Source organism: Sinohyriopsis cumingii, unplaced genomic scaffold, assembly GCF_028554795.1.
Source record: "Sinohyriopsis cumingii isolate HCF-2022 unplaced genomic scaffold, ASM2855479v2 utg000160l, whole genome shotgun sequence".
Taxonomy (NCBI): Eukaryota; Metazoa; Mollusca; class Bivalvia; order Unionida; family Unionidae; genus Sinohyriopsis; species Sinohyriopsis cumingii.
Window position 1 is genome coordinate 2,519,634 of NW_028315873.1, and position 16,166 is coordinate 2,535,799.

Below are 16,166 nucleotides of genomic sequence, written 5' to 3' on the forward strand. Positions count from 1 at the left end.
GACTCTGAATTATCGTACCAGTCGTGTGGTCAACTTTGGGGTATTGAAAGAAGCCTTGCAATCGGGAGAGGATGCAAACTTTAAAGTGACCACCTATCAACCGAACAAGATTGTACGTTTACCCACTCACCACATCGTCAGTCGACCCTTGGAAAAAGTCTATCAAATCGTGTACCAGAAGCGAGTGAGACTTCCCAATCATTTCACCTTACCGTATGGACACGTCGGTATTGGTCTGTATATAAAAAGGAACCCTAGGCAAGATCGATAGTTCATTGTGACTACCAAGACCGAGCGAACAAGATGAATACCTTCAGAGAAACACAAAACAAGTTCAGACAGGCACAATTCAAGTGTGGGGCTTCGGAAGTGGAATGCGATTGTGAGCCTTGCCATGGGTACGATGCTGTAACGTTGTGACCTTAGCGATGCCGTAAAGCATCATGGGAACTTTAGTGTCACTACTCCTATCATGGAAAGGGATGCTGTGCGTGTCAAACATGAGGGATGCGAAAGTGATGCCGCCCGTCCTCTTGGACATTTTACTGGGTTTCGTTTTAAAGGGGAATGTTCACCTTCACGTCTACCCCCCTACGGATGTCATCCAGCCCTGAGCAAACTCCTGTTCATGTCACCCAACCCTCATCGAAACGAACCTGTGAAAGACGAATATTCGTTTCCTGTGCGTTTGTCGGAATACTGCGACTTTGAAAATCGTCTTCAATCGTTCAAAGGAAAATGGCCTAAGTATCTGGGAGGCCCGACCCCCGAAGAATTAGCCAGAGCCGGATTTTTCTACTTCGGCGAAGGAGATAAAGTCAAGTGCTTCAGTTGCGGTGTGTCACTTCACCACTGGGAACCGCAAGATTCGGCCTACGTAGAACATGCTCGATGGTCACCAAATTGTCATTACTTACCCTTAGTGGGACCGAGACATTGAAGTAACTTACCATAATCTGTTCATGGATACTTTACACGAGAACATTCGTGCTTTGCCTGTGGAGTTGAGAGAACGCATTTACCGAGAACTGATCAAAATACAAGTGAAACGCAAACGCAAAGTTATTCAACCGTTTTTAAATTATGCTCTATTCCAAAGTATAAGAAGACTGATTATGAGTGGATATTACATTTGGCACAAAGGTAAACGAGGCTATTGGCCACCACCCAAGGATTCCAAAAACAGTGTATATACTTATGGATACTTTACAAGAGAACATTTTGGGCTTCCCTGTGGAGTTGAGAGAACGCATTTACCGAGAGCTGGTCAAAATACAAGTCAAACGTAAAGAACAGTTGCATCCGTTACGTCACCAGATCTTTAACCACTGGTACCTGAATGGGATAAAAGAACTGATTCGTCAGAAATTGTTTCAGTGGTCAGACATTGTTCAAAATTTTGAGGTCGCCAATGACCGACATGTTCATAATTTTGGTTACTTCGAGATTCACCTAGTGCAACGCATTGAGGAAGACAAGTTAAAGGATTACAAACATATTTTACGTGGAATCTACTTAGAGGAAGAGGAAACTCCTAAACGAAGTTTGACGTTTAGGTTACAGTATGCAAGATTTAGATCCCCTACTGGAGAACGAAGATCTCTGGCTAGAAAGTACGTGTATTGCATCCGAAAAAAAAGAGAATAAAAAAACAGGCTGCCATGCCACGACTTATGTCACATGTAATCCAATAGATTGAGTGGAAGGAACTCAATGACCATATTCAAACCGTGGATCATTACCATCAATTATTACAAGAACTGTATCCATTCAATTTGGGTCGACAAGTGGTGTGTGTCTTAGTGACTTGTTTTCTAGGATTTCGTTTACCAGCCGATTCTTTGTGGACTCTTTACGATCAGTACTTACCACATCCCCCATGGCCTTAAATGGTCACGAAAAACTCCTTTTGATCAAAGCATTGCGTTTTCATCTGGATACTTCTCGACCTCAACAGGAAAAAAAGATTCGTCAACTTTTAGCAACCCAAGACGTGTATGACGATGTGTGTGTAGTTTGTGACTTACATCCCCATTGGACAGATGTCCGTGCCTGGAAAGAATGGGATTTTGAGGCTTGGACCCAAGAAGTGGCCCAGTATGCACGAGAGTTGTTCAAGGAAGAAAGTTACTTTTCAACCCGTGTTAGTGACGGTGCCAGAAGAACCCGTCACCCAGGACAGGACTGTCGTGGACAGGCCTGAAAGACCCTTTCGGGAGGACACTTGTGTGACCTTGCCCCCTACTATAGAACCGGTTAGAACATTACCCAAAACATGTTGTACAGACACTTGTTTTTATTCCACGTTAATGGTTATCATGTGCCTTTTATCGTTGTACTTAAGCCTTTGGCTTTTATGTATTTTTGTCTTTCGTATTCATGTTTGAAACATTCAATAAACGTGTTCTGAAAAAAGTATATAAACTCTCGTCTTGTTTGTTTTCGTGTCACAAGTGACATTTCTCACACTATGGCTACCTCTGCTGTCTCTGCTTCCTCTTCCTCTACTGTCAAAGTCATCGACGAACACTTAGATCGTGCCAGTTGGGAGGCTTTGTATCTTCGCCATCCCTTTAACATGCTCATTGCTGGACCTAGCGGTTCAGGCAAAACCGAATTCGGCAAACGTTTGATCGAACATAAACATCATTTGATCGATCGACCACCTCAGCGGATCGTGTGGTGTTACAAAGAGTGGCAATCGGCGTACAGCCTCTTGCGAGAAAGTCAAGGCGATTCCATCGTGTTTGTGGAAGGCATTCCTAAAGAAGACGACGGCATCGTCTCTGACTCCCGTCAAACCCATTTGGTCATTTTTGACGACATGTTAGGAGAAGACGAAGAAGAAATTAAACTGTGGTTCACGCGCAAAGGGCATCACCGTAATGCCAGTGTCGTTTACATCACCCAAAATTTGTTTCAACAAAGTAAAGCCCATCGCACCATCAGTCTCAATGCGCATTACGTGGTCTTGTTTAAAAGCCCTCGAGATAAATTACAAGTGCAAGTCTTAGCCAAACAGTTAGGAACGCCTTGGCTGACTCAGGCGTACGACGATGCCACTCAAACGCCACACGCCTATTTACTCGTTGATTTGAAACCTACGACCCCCGAGGATTTGCGATTTCGTACCCACTTGTTTCACCACTGGTGCCAAGACGGAGGGCCTGTCCTGTACACGTCTCCGTCTTCGTCTTAACTTCACTCCACAAAAAAATCTATAAAAACCTCAGACCCTTTTCGTCTGTCTCACACAACGTCAACATGACGTCCCTTCAGTCGCATCTTCCCGTCAAATTGATTCGTGCTTGTATGGCATCAATCGAGAAAAAAATCCACAAATACGAGCTCGTGTCTTAGAAGCTAGTCTCAAAGAAGTCTTACGATGGTTCACGGTGACGGCACGTCAATTACTCCAAGGAATCATTCAGATTCCTCATCAAACCAAACGCTTTTTTGATCGAAACAAAGTCGCTTTGACCCAACTGGCCGATCCCCACCCACATCGACACTCAAACCAAAAAACAAATCATTTTGAAACCTGGAGGGAGCGGTACTCTATGAGGGGTCATCATTCGCTCTCTCTTAAGATGGGATCCTAATGCCCCCAAACTTCTCCCCAAGAAAAAAGTCAAACGAAGCTCCAAGAAGAAAAAGACCAGACCCCCAAGGAGAACTTCTCCAGTGGCGGGACCCTCCTCTTACCAGACACCACCACCCCGGAAAAAGAAAAGAAGCCCCCAGAAAAAGAAACAGAGAAAAAGTCCCCAGAAAAAGAAAAGCCCACAGAAGAAAACTACTCGAAAGAGAGGCACTTCTTCGGCCAGGACGCAACCTTACACTCGCAAACCACGACCTGCCACGGCGGTGACCGCGTCTCCGGCAGCCTCACGTTCATCCACTTCCCCGTTAATGACACCAAGAACTGAAGAGTACTTGGAGACGTTGATCACACCAAGAACTTCTCCGTTGATGACCCCAAAAAGAACTTCCCCAGTGCCAGGACCCTCCAATTTAGTGGCAGTGGCTGCTGCTCACAAAGTACCTTCTCCCAAAATCAAAGTCCAAGAAAGATCGGGCATGTTACAAAGTTTACTGGATTTGTCCAAGCAAGAACTGGCTCGATTTAGTCCGTTACGTACCCCTGCACGACGTGTCATGCCTGTCCTCAAACTGATACGACGTAAAGACAATCCGTGGCGACGCGTTCCAGTATAAAAAGGCCTGTGACTAAGTCGGGGTATCAGTGTTTTTGGTGCTCCTGAAGACTCAAAGATGTCACCCTCCAGAAAACATCCCTCTTCTAAACAGCCCCAAGGAAACAAAAGAAAAGGACTGCCTCCTCGTTTAGTCAAACATGGGGACATGTTGTCTGTCCTGTCCAAAGCTTCTCCACCCCTACGAAAAAAACTCATTCAATCAGCCTCCAAAGAGGTCATCGATACCGTGTGCGAATGTTGTTTGAACGTCTTGAAAGGCACGATCCCTTTGTCCAAACACCAGAAACAATGCTTAGGCAAACACCGTCACGTTCTTCGCCAAATGGTTCAAAAGAAAATTCCCATTCGTCAAAAGAAGATGTTGGTCCAACGTGGAGGCATTTTACCCCTCTTGTTAGGCCCCTTACTGAAAGGAGTCTTGGGAACCATGTTGGGAGGACTGGTGGGAGCAAGATAAAAAGGCCCTCGGAAGTCCCAAGATCTCAGAATTCACCCCTGACAGCCCCATGGAAGGACGAAAACTAGCTTTAGTGCCTTACAAACGATGGATGGAATACCATCGTTGGCAAGAACAGCGTACCCCGCATTTACCTCGCAATCCCAATTTGAGCGAGATGTCCCAGTTACAACACGAATTGCAGTCTTTGATGGATCGCCAAGATTTGTCCGAAACAGAAAAATCGCAAAAGTACGGTCAACTCTTGCAACGACTGCAACTCTTTCACCAGAAAGCTTTAGACGAAACAGCTCTACCCACTCTGAAAGATTTTAAGACCTTGATGAAAAGTTCAGCACCATCACCAGTATCAGTACCAGTGACAAAGACAGAAAAAGGAGAAGAAGAAGAAGAAGGGTTTCAAACTCCACCAGAAAAAGTACGCAAGTTAACAACACCACCTACCTCCAGAATTGGATGAATTAAAAAGATGATGGCCACCCCTTCTTCATCACAAGAGAAAAAGAAAGTGAAGACAGAAGTGAAGACAGAAGTGAAACAAGAACCGATATCCCCCGCTCACACATCCTCCTCCTCGACACCTATTGCCGGTCGCACACGCAAAGCATTGCAATCCAAGAAAATACCCCAAGAGAAAAAGAGTAGCATCACCGAAGAGTGTGTGACTTATTAACACACCACAAAAAGATGGAGAAGGTGTTAGCCAGCATTTACTACGATCCCTCGCATCCTGCAGGTTACGCAGGAGTTCAAAAATTGTATCGTGCTGCCAAAATGCGACTGAAAAGTCTCCGTTTACCTCAGGTGCAACGATGGTTACAAGAACAAGCTACCTACACTTTACACAAACCCATTCGACGCAAGTTTGCCAGAAGTCGCACCCGAGTGGAAGCCATCGATCATCAATGGCAAGCCGATTTAGCCGATGTCTCTCATTTGGCCAGTTACAATCGTGGCTACAAATATTTGTTTTGTGTCATCGACGTCTTTTCCAAATTTGCCTGGGTCGTGCCCTTGACTTCCAAATCGAGCAGCGAGTTAGTGCGAGCCCTGAAACGGGTGTTGAAACAAAGCGGTCGTCACCCTCTTCGATGGCAAACGGACAAAGGCACCGAATTTCTGAACCAAGCTTTCCAAAAAGAATTAAAGAAACGTGACATTCATTTTTTTACCACCGAGAATCCCGAAACCAAAGCCAGCATCGTGGAACGTTTTCAACGCACATTGAAAGAACGCATGTGGAAATATTTTACGCATCACCACACTCTGAAATACATCGACATCTTACCGCACCTGGCGCAAGCGTACAACCAATCTTACCATCGAAGCATCGGACGTGCCCCGCAAGAAGTGACTCCCGACAACGAAGTGCTGATGTTTGAGCGCCTGTTTGGTACGTCCCCGACGAGGGCTGTCCCCAAGAAAAGTGGAGAGTTGGCCGTAGGAGATTGGGTGCGCATTGGCAAAACCAAACGCACTTTCGACAAAGGTTACTTACCTAACTGGACGACCGAATTGTTTCGTGTCTTTGGACGAGTGCATGGTCGTCATCCTGCCGTTTATAAATTGGAAGACATGAACGGAGAAGTGCTCAAAAGGAATGTTTTATTTGCCCGAGTTACAAAGTGTGACCAAAAAAGAAGACGAAGTGTACGACATCGAAAGCATTCTCGAACGCAGAACCCGTAAAGTAGGCAAACGACGTGTCAAAGAAGTGAAAGTACGTTGGAAAGGATATCCACCCAGTTTTGATTCTTGGATCGACGCTTCGCAAGTCATCGACTATAAAAAGAAGTGACCATCATGCCCTTTCACACAGACGCAGCTACGTCGACCACTACTTCACCTAGTTCTTCTGTGCAAGATTTACAAAAACAACCTTTGTGGGTGTGGTGCGGAGAACGTGTGCCTAAAACGCAAATCGTCTTTTTCTGCCAAATCTTCGTGGTGTATTGTGTCATCGGTGCAGCCATTGCGAATTTGAGTTTGCAACAAGGAGACAAACAATTGTGGACCATTTTATTGAGCAGTTGCATCGGTTACCTGCTTCCCAATCCCTCCCTGAAATTCTCTTCCAACGGGAACCAGGGGAACCTTGTGTCCAGTGCCAGTGTCAGTCACCACTCCAATAACAACAACCCCATTTTGGGCGGAGACACGCCTCTGACGTCCACTAACCCCTCGGACAGCCACAGAACTCTGGAATTATGAGTCACCAAAACCAATTTTACTTAACCTTACCCAGTGACAGTTCCATGGAGGTGTTTCCCCACAACACGTTGTGCTGTTACACGGCCAAATTACCTCAGGCCATCCCCTTAGATCACGAAGCTCACTGGGAAGTGGCTTTGGTAGAAATGATTCACCCAACACAAATCAAAAACATCACTTAAACTCAAAACACTTTTGACGTCGAAATTCTGGACCCAACAGTGCAGCAAAACATGACGAACAGTCCTCAACATAGATCATTTCTTGCGAAGGAGCCATTACCCCGTAACAGCAGTGACCCTTCTCCTCCTCTTTACGTTTATCACTTTAAAATTAACTCAGGCCATTATTTTAGTGGTCAACATCTGGTGGAGGTCATCGCTGACAAATTCTATGCAGCATTTGACAAAGTTCTGACCAAACTAAATAAACGTGTCACCATGGAGTACCACAAACTGTCTCACCGTCTACTCATCAGATTTGAAAGTGAGGATAGAAGTATACGTATTAAATTTTGCCCTGCATTTTATGACATTTTGGGTGGAGACCTCAATTTGGTTGTTGTTGTTGTTGTTGTGGGGTTTAACGCCATTTTTCAGCACGATAGGCTATACATGGCGGCCAGTATTAATGGTGGAGGAAGAAACCGGAAAACCCCGGAAAGAACCACCGACCCACGAGAAGCTACTGGCAGGCTTTCTAACATGCCCACATTGGCTGACAGAGGTGAGATGGCAGTGATCCGTAACGAAGAGCGCTTTAGACCACTCGGCCACTCGGGGCCCCCCTCAATTTGGTCACGGATAAGCAGACCAAAAAGATTCACATAGCAGACATAGACAACATTTTGCAAGGTATTTTCGTTTCCCGGTAGAACTGAACCAGGGACTGAATTTGATCTTCGTGTACTCCGATGTGGTGGGGTACAACGTGGTGGGACACACCTCCGTGCCATTACTGCATGTCATTCCTTTCAAAGTAAATTCTGCCACGGCCTCTGACGAGGAAGGTGGAAACACTTACCACGTCCACCGCGAATTTGTACATCCTCACTATTTGCCTGTCAGCAAGTCGTATTTGGACACGGTCAACATTGCTATAAAAGGAGATTTGGGACAAAATATTCCATTCACCAAAGGAAAAGTCACGGTGAAACTCCATTTTCGAAAACGGTTCTTTCACGATTCGTAAGTCATGTATCCAGTGTACCGAGGGGTTGCACGACAGCGAGGACACGGTTTAGGAGATATGTTAAAATCGGCCTTTCCTTCGGTGGCCCCGGTGTTGAAACCGATGGTGACACGCGGATTGCACGCCTTGAAAGATGCGGCACTGACACAAGGCAAAGAATTTCTCCAAAATGTCATCATCGACAAACAAAACCCCAAAGAAGCCTTCATGAGGGCAGGCAAAAATGTCTTGCTGCAAACGGGTAAAGACCTTTTGGGCCGACGAGACACACCTATAAATGCCCTGCACGCTACCCAGTCAGGCATTCAGCAAGGACAAGGCAGAAAGAGACGACGAAGAAAACACCCTTTCACCAGACTTCACACGTCTAAAGCTAGAAAGGCAAAGAAAAGAAGAACCGTTCGAGACTTAGACGTTTTCGATTATTGAGAAACAGCAACAAAAAATGATGCACCGAGAGTCTTGCGCCTGTTCCAAGTCGGAACTGGATCTGTTTGCCATGCCCCCCACCATGATGACGATGCAAGAATCCCAATGGGTGGAATTTCACCCCGTCTCCTCATTGACAGATTCCGCTCCCATCAAGTTTGACATCAAGGGACAACCCGAAGATTACATCGATCTGAATAGCAGTTACTTGTACTTGAAAGTTAAAGTTCTAGATAAGGGAGGAGATTCTATAAGCGGCGAAGAGAAAGTAGCTCCCGTCAACAATTTCATGCATTCCTTGTTCAGCTCAGTGGACTTGTACTTGAATAACAAACTGGTCAGTAGCAGCATGGATACTTACCCTTACCGTGCCTACCTGGAAAATCTTTTGACGTACGGAATAGATGCCAAGAACACCCATCTCAATGCCTGCGTGCTGTGGGAACCTGACGAAGCGGACGAATTTGATAAAACAGGTATTGATGTTGACCCCAAATCAAAAACAGCCGTCAATGAGGGATTTGTAGAACAAAGAAACAAAATCAAAGATGGACACAGTTTAGAACTGATGGATCGTTTGCATTTGGACATGTGGTTGCAAGAGAAATATTTGCTGAACGGGGTAAATGTTCGCTTGAGACTGAATCGTAGCAGTGCTGCTTTCCATTTGTTGGCTGATGCTGATGCTACTATTGGTGGCAATCCTAAAAGCAAAATCGAGGAGGTCAAACTCTACGTACGACGCGTGGAAGTGTTACCCAAAGTGGGAAACGACATTAGTCAGACACTGAGTAGAACGACCGCCAAATGTCCCATACGACGTGTGGAAGTGAAAACGTTCACCATTCCCACTGGACATCATTCCATGATCGAAGATCATCTGTTTCAAGGGCAGTTACCCAAACGTTTAATCCTTGGTATGGTCCTGAATTCAGCCTTCAACGGAGCCTTCGCTGAAAATCCTTTCAACTTTCAACACTTCGACGTGAAGAAAATCGAAGTCAGTCGCGATGGCAAGACCTTGTGTACCCGACCTTTCGAACCTAACTTTGAGAAGAAGAATTACTTGAGATCGTACTTGTCCCTGTACGAAGCCACCGGTCAGTTAGGAACCAACACCAGTCACGGCATTACGTACGAAGATTACGAAGGAGGCTACGCTTTGTGGGCTTTCGATTTCACTCCAGACCAAGGCAGCGACGAGGAACATTTCCACCCTATAAAATCTGGCCAGATTCGTGTGGAACTTCAGTTTAAAGAACCACTGACAGCGACAGTGAACGTCATCCTGTATGCCGAATTCGATAATACCATAGAAATCAACAGTTTGAGAGAAGTCATTCTAGACTATTAGAAGCCATGGAAGACTGTTATCCCTCTTTACCTAGTGGAGAAACTTTGAACATGGAATGTGAGGAGACCGTGGAAGGAGAATCCCAAGACAAAGACGAAGAAGTTGTCATGATGAAGTCGAGATGGCCAGAACAAGAAGCCCATTTAGTCTCCTGTTTTGCCAAACACTTGGTGGAAGAAATGACGGAATTGATCAAAAAAGAGTGTTATGGATGTCAAAACGATCATCCCAGTCAAATTCAACACGATAAATGCCTGATGTTGAGTCAAGAAGAAAAACTGGACGAGTATCTGGACGAAGCTTGGAGTCTCATCTCGGACGAAGTCGTGTTGCATCAGTGATATAAAGACTTGCGTGAACATTCTTGTCCACCATTAACCACTCAAGAGATCCAGCGTATCGAAGCTCTCCTGAATCAGAGTGAGGAGACGAAACGAAGAAACGGTTATTTGTCAGACATTTTCAAGCAAAAAGTCAGGATCGAACTGATGACTTATTATTACCTGTGAAGAAGAAAAAACCACACAAAACATGGATACCTGGGAACTGTATTACCTTTTGAACCACAGTTCGTATACGGCTCCTTGGAATCCCGTCGTCTGTGCTAAAGATGAACTCCCTCATCGCAAACCTCAAGACCATCTAGCTTACGTGATCAACACGGACGACAGTCATCTCCCAGGAACCCACTGGGTAGCCGTTTACTTTCCTCAAGAAGGATGTGTGGAATATTTCGATTCGTACGGATTGCCCCCTATGGAAGACGATATCATTGACTTTATGAGAAGAAATGCTCAAACCACCCGATTCAATAATGTGAAATTACAAGGCACAGATTCCTTGGTGTGTGGACAATATTGTGTGCATTTTCTGCATCATCGCAGCCTGGGCTATTCTTTAGAGCATTTAGTGACTCATTTTCATCCTCGTTCTTCTTCTAGAAATGATGTGAAAGTAGATCGATGGTTTTGTGACCATTATGCTTATCTTTTGTCTCAAGCTAGGAAATGTAGTGTCCATCAATCGCCTAATGACTTCCATCAGTGGAAATCACAATTTCATTCACAACGTTGTCAGCCCTGTTTAAAGTAGAGTATGAATTGAAAAAAATGTTTGTGATTTGAAAAAAATGTTTGATGTTATATGGTTGGATTATTGTTAAAAAATGTTAGAGTTGTTTGTTAGTGTTAAGTGATTTTTGAATAAAAAATGTTGTGTTTTGAAAAAAAATGCCTTTGTCTTTTGTTTGGCTATAAGAATGTTTCATTGATGCTCTTTGACTTCTCTCTATTCCTCTCATGACACTCATTGAACGTTGCGGCTCGAAAACCGTGGAGGGATGTTTTCCTTCACGTCCGCGCTTTGACTTTAAGAACCGGGTTGTTTCCAGTCTAACCATCCATTGTCGATTCATCCTCCTACGAAGATGTGCTCCAAACTAGCTAAGCTCAACGAAGCCTACGTGAATTTGCATAGGGTCAGACACAGTCTGATACCGAAGCCAGAAGAGATAGAGAATGTGAGAATATTAAAAGTCACTGAAGACCTGATAGAAGAGCTCTTCAGAGAAGAAGTGAACAGGGAGAAATAAGAATGGACAGAGAAGTACAGACTTCAGAGACAGCAGCAGCAACAGCAACAACAACAACAACAGCAGCAGCAGCAGCAACCTGAACCTGACAGAGGCTTTGTCGATTGTCGTATCGACACCAAAGAGTTCTTCTTCTCTTTCCGAAGAAGCAGACCTATCGCCAGAAAGTCTATCCTCAGAGGACATCGCATTCTTAGAAACTAAAAGATTGCCAAAGCAAACAAAAAAAAAACAAAAAAACAGCCCTTTTCAGGGCTACCCCAATACTCTAGAAAAGAAATAACAATCGATTTGCCAATGTGTGTAGGTAGAGTAGTGTGAATATAAACACTAACTCTTTTTTATAGTGTGAGGGTATGTGTTTGTGTATAGGATTGTGTGTTTGTAAGTGCTCACGTACGTTGGTGTGGATAGTAGATTAAGATCATGCCTTTTTTTTTGGTCTTTGAGGTGTGGGGAGAGTAGATTTGGGGTTCGATTACTTTGCGTATGTGGATAGTATATTGAAGTGATTAATGAAAATTTTTTAGAATAGTGATGAGCAGTATAAAAAAAGTGAGTGAGTGTTTCTTTTAGGTCCGCGCGTTGCTTGGTCATGATCTAGGTAAGATCAATTTTATGTTTTTAGGGGGATGTTTTCCTTCACGTCCGCGCTTTCACTATAAATTGAAACTCGCTGGGCAGTCTAGCTACCCTGTTCATTCGTTGACAAAACAATGAATACCAGAATTGTGAAACTGCTAGAACTCCAGATGCACCTGGAATATGCCAGGCGCATACTAAATGAACTGGCTGCGGAGGCCATTGTCGAAGAAGCAAGGATGAAAGAGGAGGACGAGGAGGAGGAGGAAAGAAGAAGAAAAGAAGAGGAGGAGAGAAGAAACAAAGAAGAGGAGAGAGGAAATTTCAGAATCCCAGAGACAGAAAATTGGGATTCTGAAGCCACATATCCCGCCTCTGCCCTCCCAAAAAGAAAGGTGAAAGGAGACTGGGGAAGAAGATACGTGTGTGGCGCCAGGCCAGGAAGGTGCCATCATTAGATAGGTGCATCTGAAGTTCAAAAAAAACCAAAAAAAAACAGCCCTTTTCAGGGCTACCCAATACTCTAGAAAAGAAATAACAATCAATTTGCCAATGTGTGTAGGTAGAGTAGTGTGAATATAAACACTGACTCTTTTTTAGTGTGAGGGTATGTGTTTGTGTGTTTGTGTTTGTAAGCGCTCACGTATGTTTGTGTGAATAGTAGATTATGGGTTTGTTTATTGTTTCTTAGCGTATGTGGAGAGTATAGTTTGGGTTTTGTAAACGCTCACGTACGATTGTGTGGATAGTAGATTATGGATTTAGTTTTAATGATTTGCGTGTGTAAATAGCAGATTTGGGGATTGTTTATTGATGGTTCACGTATGTGGATAGTAGAAAAGTAGGGGATGTTTTCCTTCACGTCCGCGCGTTGTTTGGTCATGATCTAGGTAAGATCAATTTTATGTCTTAGGGGGATGTTTTCCATCACGTCCGCGCTTTTCGTATAAGAACCCACAGTATTCGTCGTTCAAACCATTCTACAGAGAAGATGGCTTCAAACCACCTGGATAAAATGCAAACATTGCAAGACGTCCTGGACAATTTGGGCATGATGGAACAAATGCTAGTGAGACTAAATGAAGACCACTATTCTTATAGTCCCCATCGAGTAAAGATGGAGATTAATAACTTAAGAAAAGTAAAGGACATGATAAGTGGTGTGATGAAAGAAATAAAGGAGGAGAAGGAGGATGAAGAGGAAAGGATAAGGATAAGAGAATGGAATGAAAAAATTGAAAAAGAAGAAGAAAATGAGAAGAGGAAGAAAGAAGAGGAGGAGAAGAAGAAATAAGAGGAGGAGAAAAAAAAGAAAGAAAAGAAGAGAAAGAGTGTAGGAGAGAAAATAAGAAGTTGGTGGAGAAAAAGAAGAAATTAGAAGCAGAAGAAACCCAAAGGCCCTTTTCAGGGCCACTCATAGGTCTCGAAAAGAGAATGACTTTCGATTGCCTACCCCTTTTTTTTTTTTTAAAAATTTTTAAAAAAAAAATCCCATGTTCAATTTCCCTTGACGCTATACAGTCCCACCCTGTTTAAATTCCTTTGTCGCTCAACAGTCCCACGATTTTTGTCCATGATAATTTCCCTTGTCGCTCAACAGTCCCACGATTTTTCTCCATGTTAATTTCCCATTGTCGCCAGATTGTCCCACGATGTTTCTCCATGTTAATTTTCCATTGTCGCCAGATTGTCCCGGGGGGGGGGGGGGGTCTGTAATGCTAATTCCCATTGTCGCTAGGGTATCCCCATTCACTACTTATCTGAATCAAGGAGAACAAACCAACTCATAGTAATATATTGTCAACCAACTCCTATTACTATTATCAACCAACTCCTATTACTATTGTCAACCCTTACAGCAACTAAGCCTCACCTTTTCTCACATCAGTGACCCGCATATATAGCCCGAGGTTTTCCGTCCGGTAAACAGTCCAGTAGTTTGCAGCGGTAGTGACTTTTATGCTGAGCCAACCTACAAAATTTTTAGACACCGTCAGGTTTGCTTCCGGTTCAAGAACCTTGTCCCTGAAAGATGCAAATCTGTTAGCAATTTATAACCGTGCAGAAAGAGTCATCATATTAGCATGGTGCGATAGATTCGGATTTAAATGGACAGTGGATGTACTTAGGTGAAACTGTAATATTAACATAAACAATGTTCATTTTTTTATTACATGACAGATTAAGAATCAATCAATGTTATAAAACCTAGATATCTGCAAACCATACATGCTACCTAACAGCTGACAGGATAAATAAAATATAAGACATCAACAATAAATCAATATTTGCCTCTGTCATTAAATAAAGCAATATACATATTAACATGCACGTGTTCTTGTCTCCTTGAAAACGCTGTTATACTCACAGTCAACCATATCTGACATAAACGGATGCCATGTGTCAAAATGGAACAAAGTAGATTGCTAGCCTATTGTCATATAGACAAGCATCTAAATCATTACTAATTATTTCTACTAGAGAGTGAATAAATTATGTGTGTGTGTGTGTGTGTGTGTGTCCATCAATTATTATAAACGCTATGTACCACAGACACATCCCTTCTCTACTTAAAGTTTATACAACACCTTCAAATCATAATGATCTTTATTGTAAACTTACTCTGGATCATTCCCTCTTCGTATTCTGAAGATTTCTATCAGGTATTGGGACTGCTTTCGCTTTGCAGGTGGTTCTTTGTATAATCTTATCTCTGCGTTTGTTACTATTTCCCCTGGTGAGACATCACTAAAGTCGAAGTAGAACATGCGGTTCCGCTCATGCCGAAGGAAGGGTAATTTACGGGCTAAAATAGAGAAAGCAAGTCAACTGATTATGCACAATCTATTTTTATTTATCCGACATTTTAAATATAATTAGCACTTCGAAGGTGTGTGTGTGTGTGTGTGTGTGTGTGTGTGTGTGTGTGTGTGATTTGGATTGTATTCGTATATTAAACAATGTGTCAAGTCATACCGCAACGATGTCTGCAGTGTGACTGTTTAAAAAACAAAGTGATATCTACCATCGGCATCATGCCGCAGACATGTAGAATGATGGCCGACCCAGTCACATTATCCTGACATCACGCGGGCTAGTTCCAACACTAACCTCGTAATGGTGAACACTTAGACAGGCAGCTGTTAGTTCCATTTATTATAAGTCATTCTTATGACTCAGCCGGGGAGGATAATTGGTTACGAACTAAACAATATTATCTTGCACGTCAGGGTCTCATTTTTAGAAGTAGGTGGTTAATTAATTGAGGCATATTTCAGATAGCTAACAAAAAAGATGCCTTCATGGAAAGAGTTATATGCCTGATATTATATGGCACTTTATGGATGGCTTCCAAACTGTATTTATTGTGGCACATATTGGATATTTGTCACCAACAGACTATGCTGGGGCGAATGTTTCGACTATAAAGTCAAGGTGCTTAGAATAAACGTGACCGATTGACGACATCGATGTGTCACTGACTCGAGTGGTGTGTCATTTGAGTGAGATTATTTATACAATATCATTTCATTTACTTTGCCAGTTATTCATCAAATCAATATTACGCTGACCTTATTCACAAGAGTCCTGAGCTAAAGTTAGAAACAGTAAACAATAAATTTTCAAATCTCTCTAACCGAAATGATGGCAATTTGTAGGACAATAACAGCGAGAGCACAGAGTGATGGGCTTAGACGATGATTGTGTCAGTTAAATCACAGAGTGATGGGTGCAAACAATGGTTTTGTTAGTTAAATCACAGAATGATGGGTTTAGACGAAGGCTGTGTTAATTAAATCACCCAATTAGAGCTTAGACTATCCAAAATGGTTTCAAAGTGAGGTGACTCTGTATGCAGTCTTCTTTTATTTTTGTTTTTATAGGAAAATGAAAATGATATAGCGTTTCTCTGGATTAGAACCAACACCTTTCTTAACACCACTATCAGATGTCGATAATCATGCTGTCAGTAATGATGATACCACTCTATATATGTTCCAAACTATCTGTAATAACTGTGTACTCGTGTATGTTAATACAGCTGTCGGTAATAATGATGTCATCTATGTTAATACAGTTGTCGGTAATAATGATGTTATCTATGTTAATACAGCTGTCGGTAATAATGAT

General features: G+C 43.0%; 1 protein-coding gene across 4 annotated transcripts in view; it reads right to left on the reverse strand.

The window, feature by feature from the left end:
• LOC149774635 (bone morphogenetic protein 5-like) overlaps positions 1–16,166 on the reverse strand; it is a 51,443-nt gene that overhangs the window by 12,886 nt on the left and 22,391 nt on the right. For 2 of the 4 annotated variants that reach the window (XM_089944747.1, XM_089944748.1), the window contains exons 2-3: positions 14,658–14,841; positions 13,909–14,060 (exon numbers count right to left, since the gene is read on the reverse strand). In XM_089944747.1, the coding sequence (XP_089800873.1) occupies positions 13,909–14,060; positions 14,658–14,841 (336 nt within the window). Of the gene's footprint in view, positions 1–13,908; positions 14,076–14,657; positions 14,842–16,166 lie in introns of all 4 variants that reach the window. The other 2 variants (XM_089944745.1, XM_089944744.1) reach the window with 1 other exon arrangement.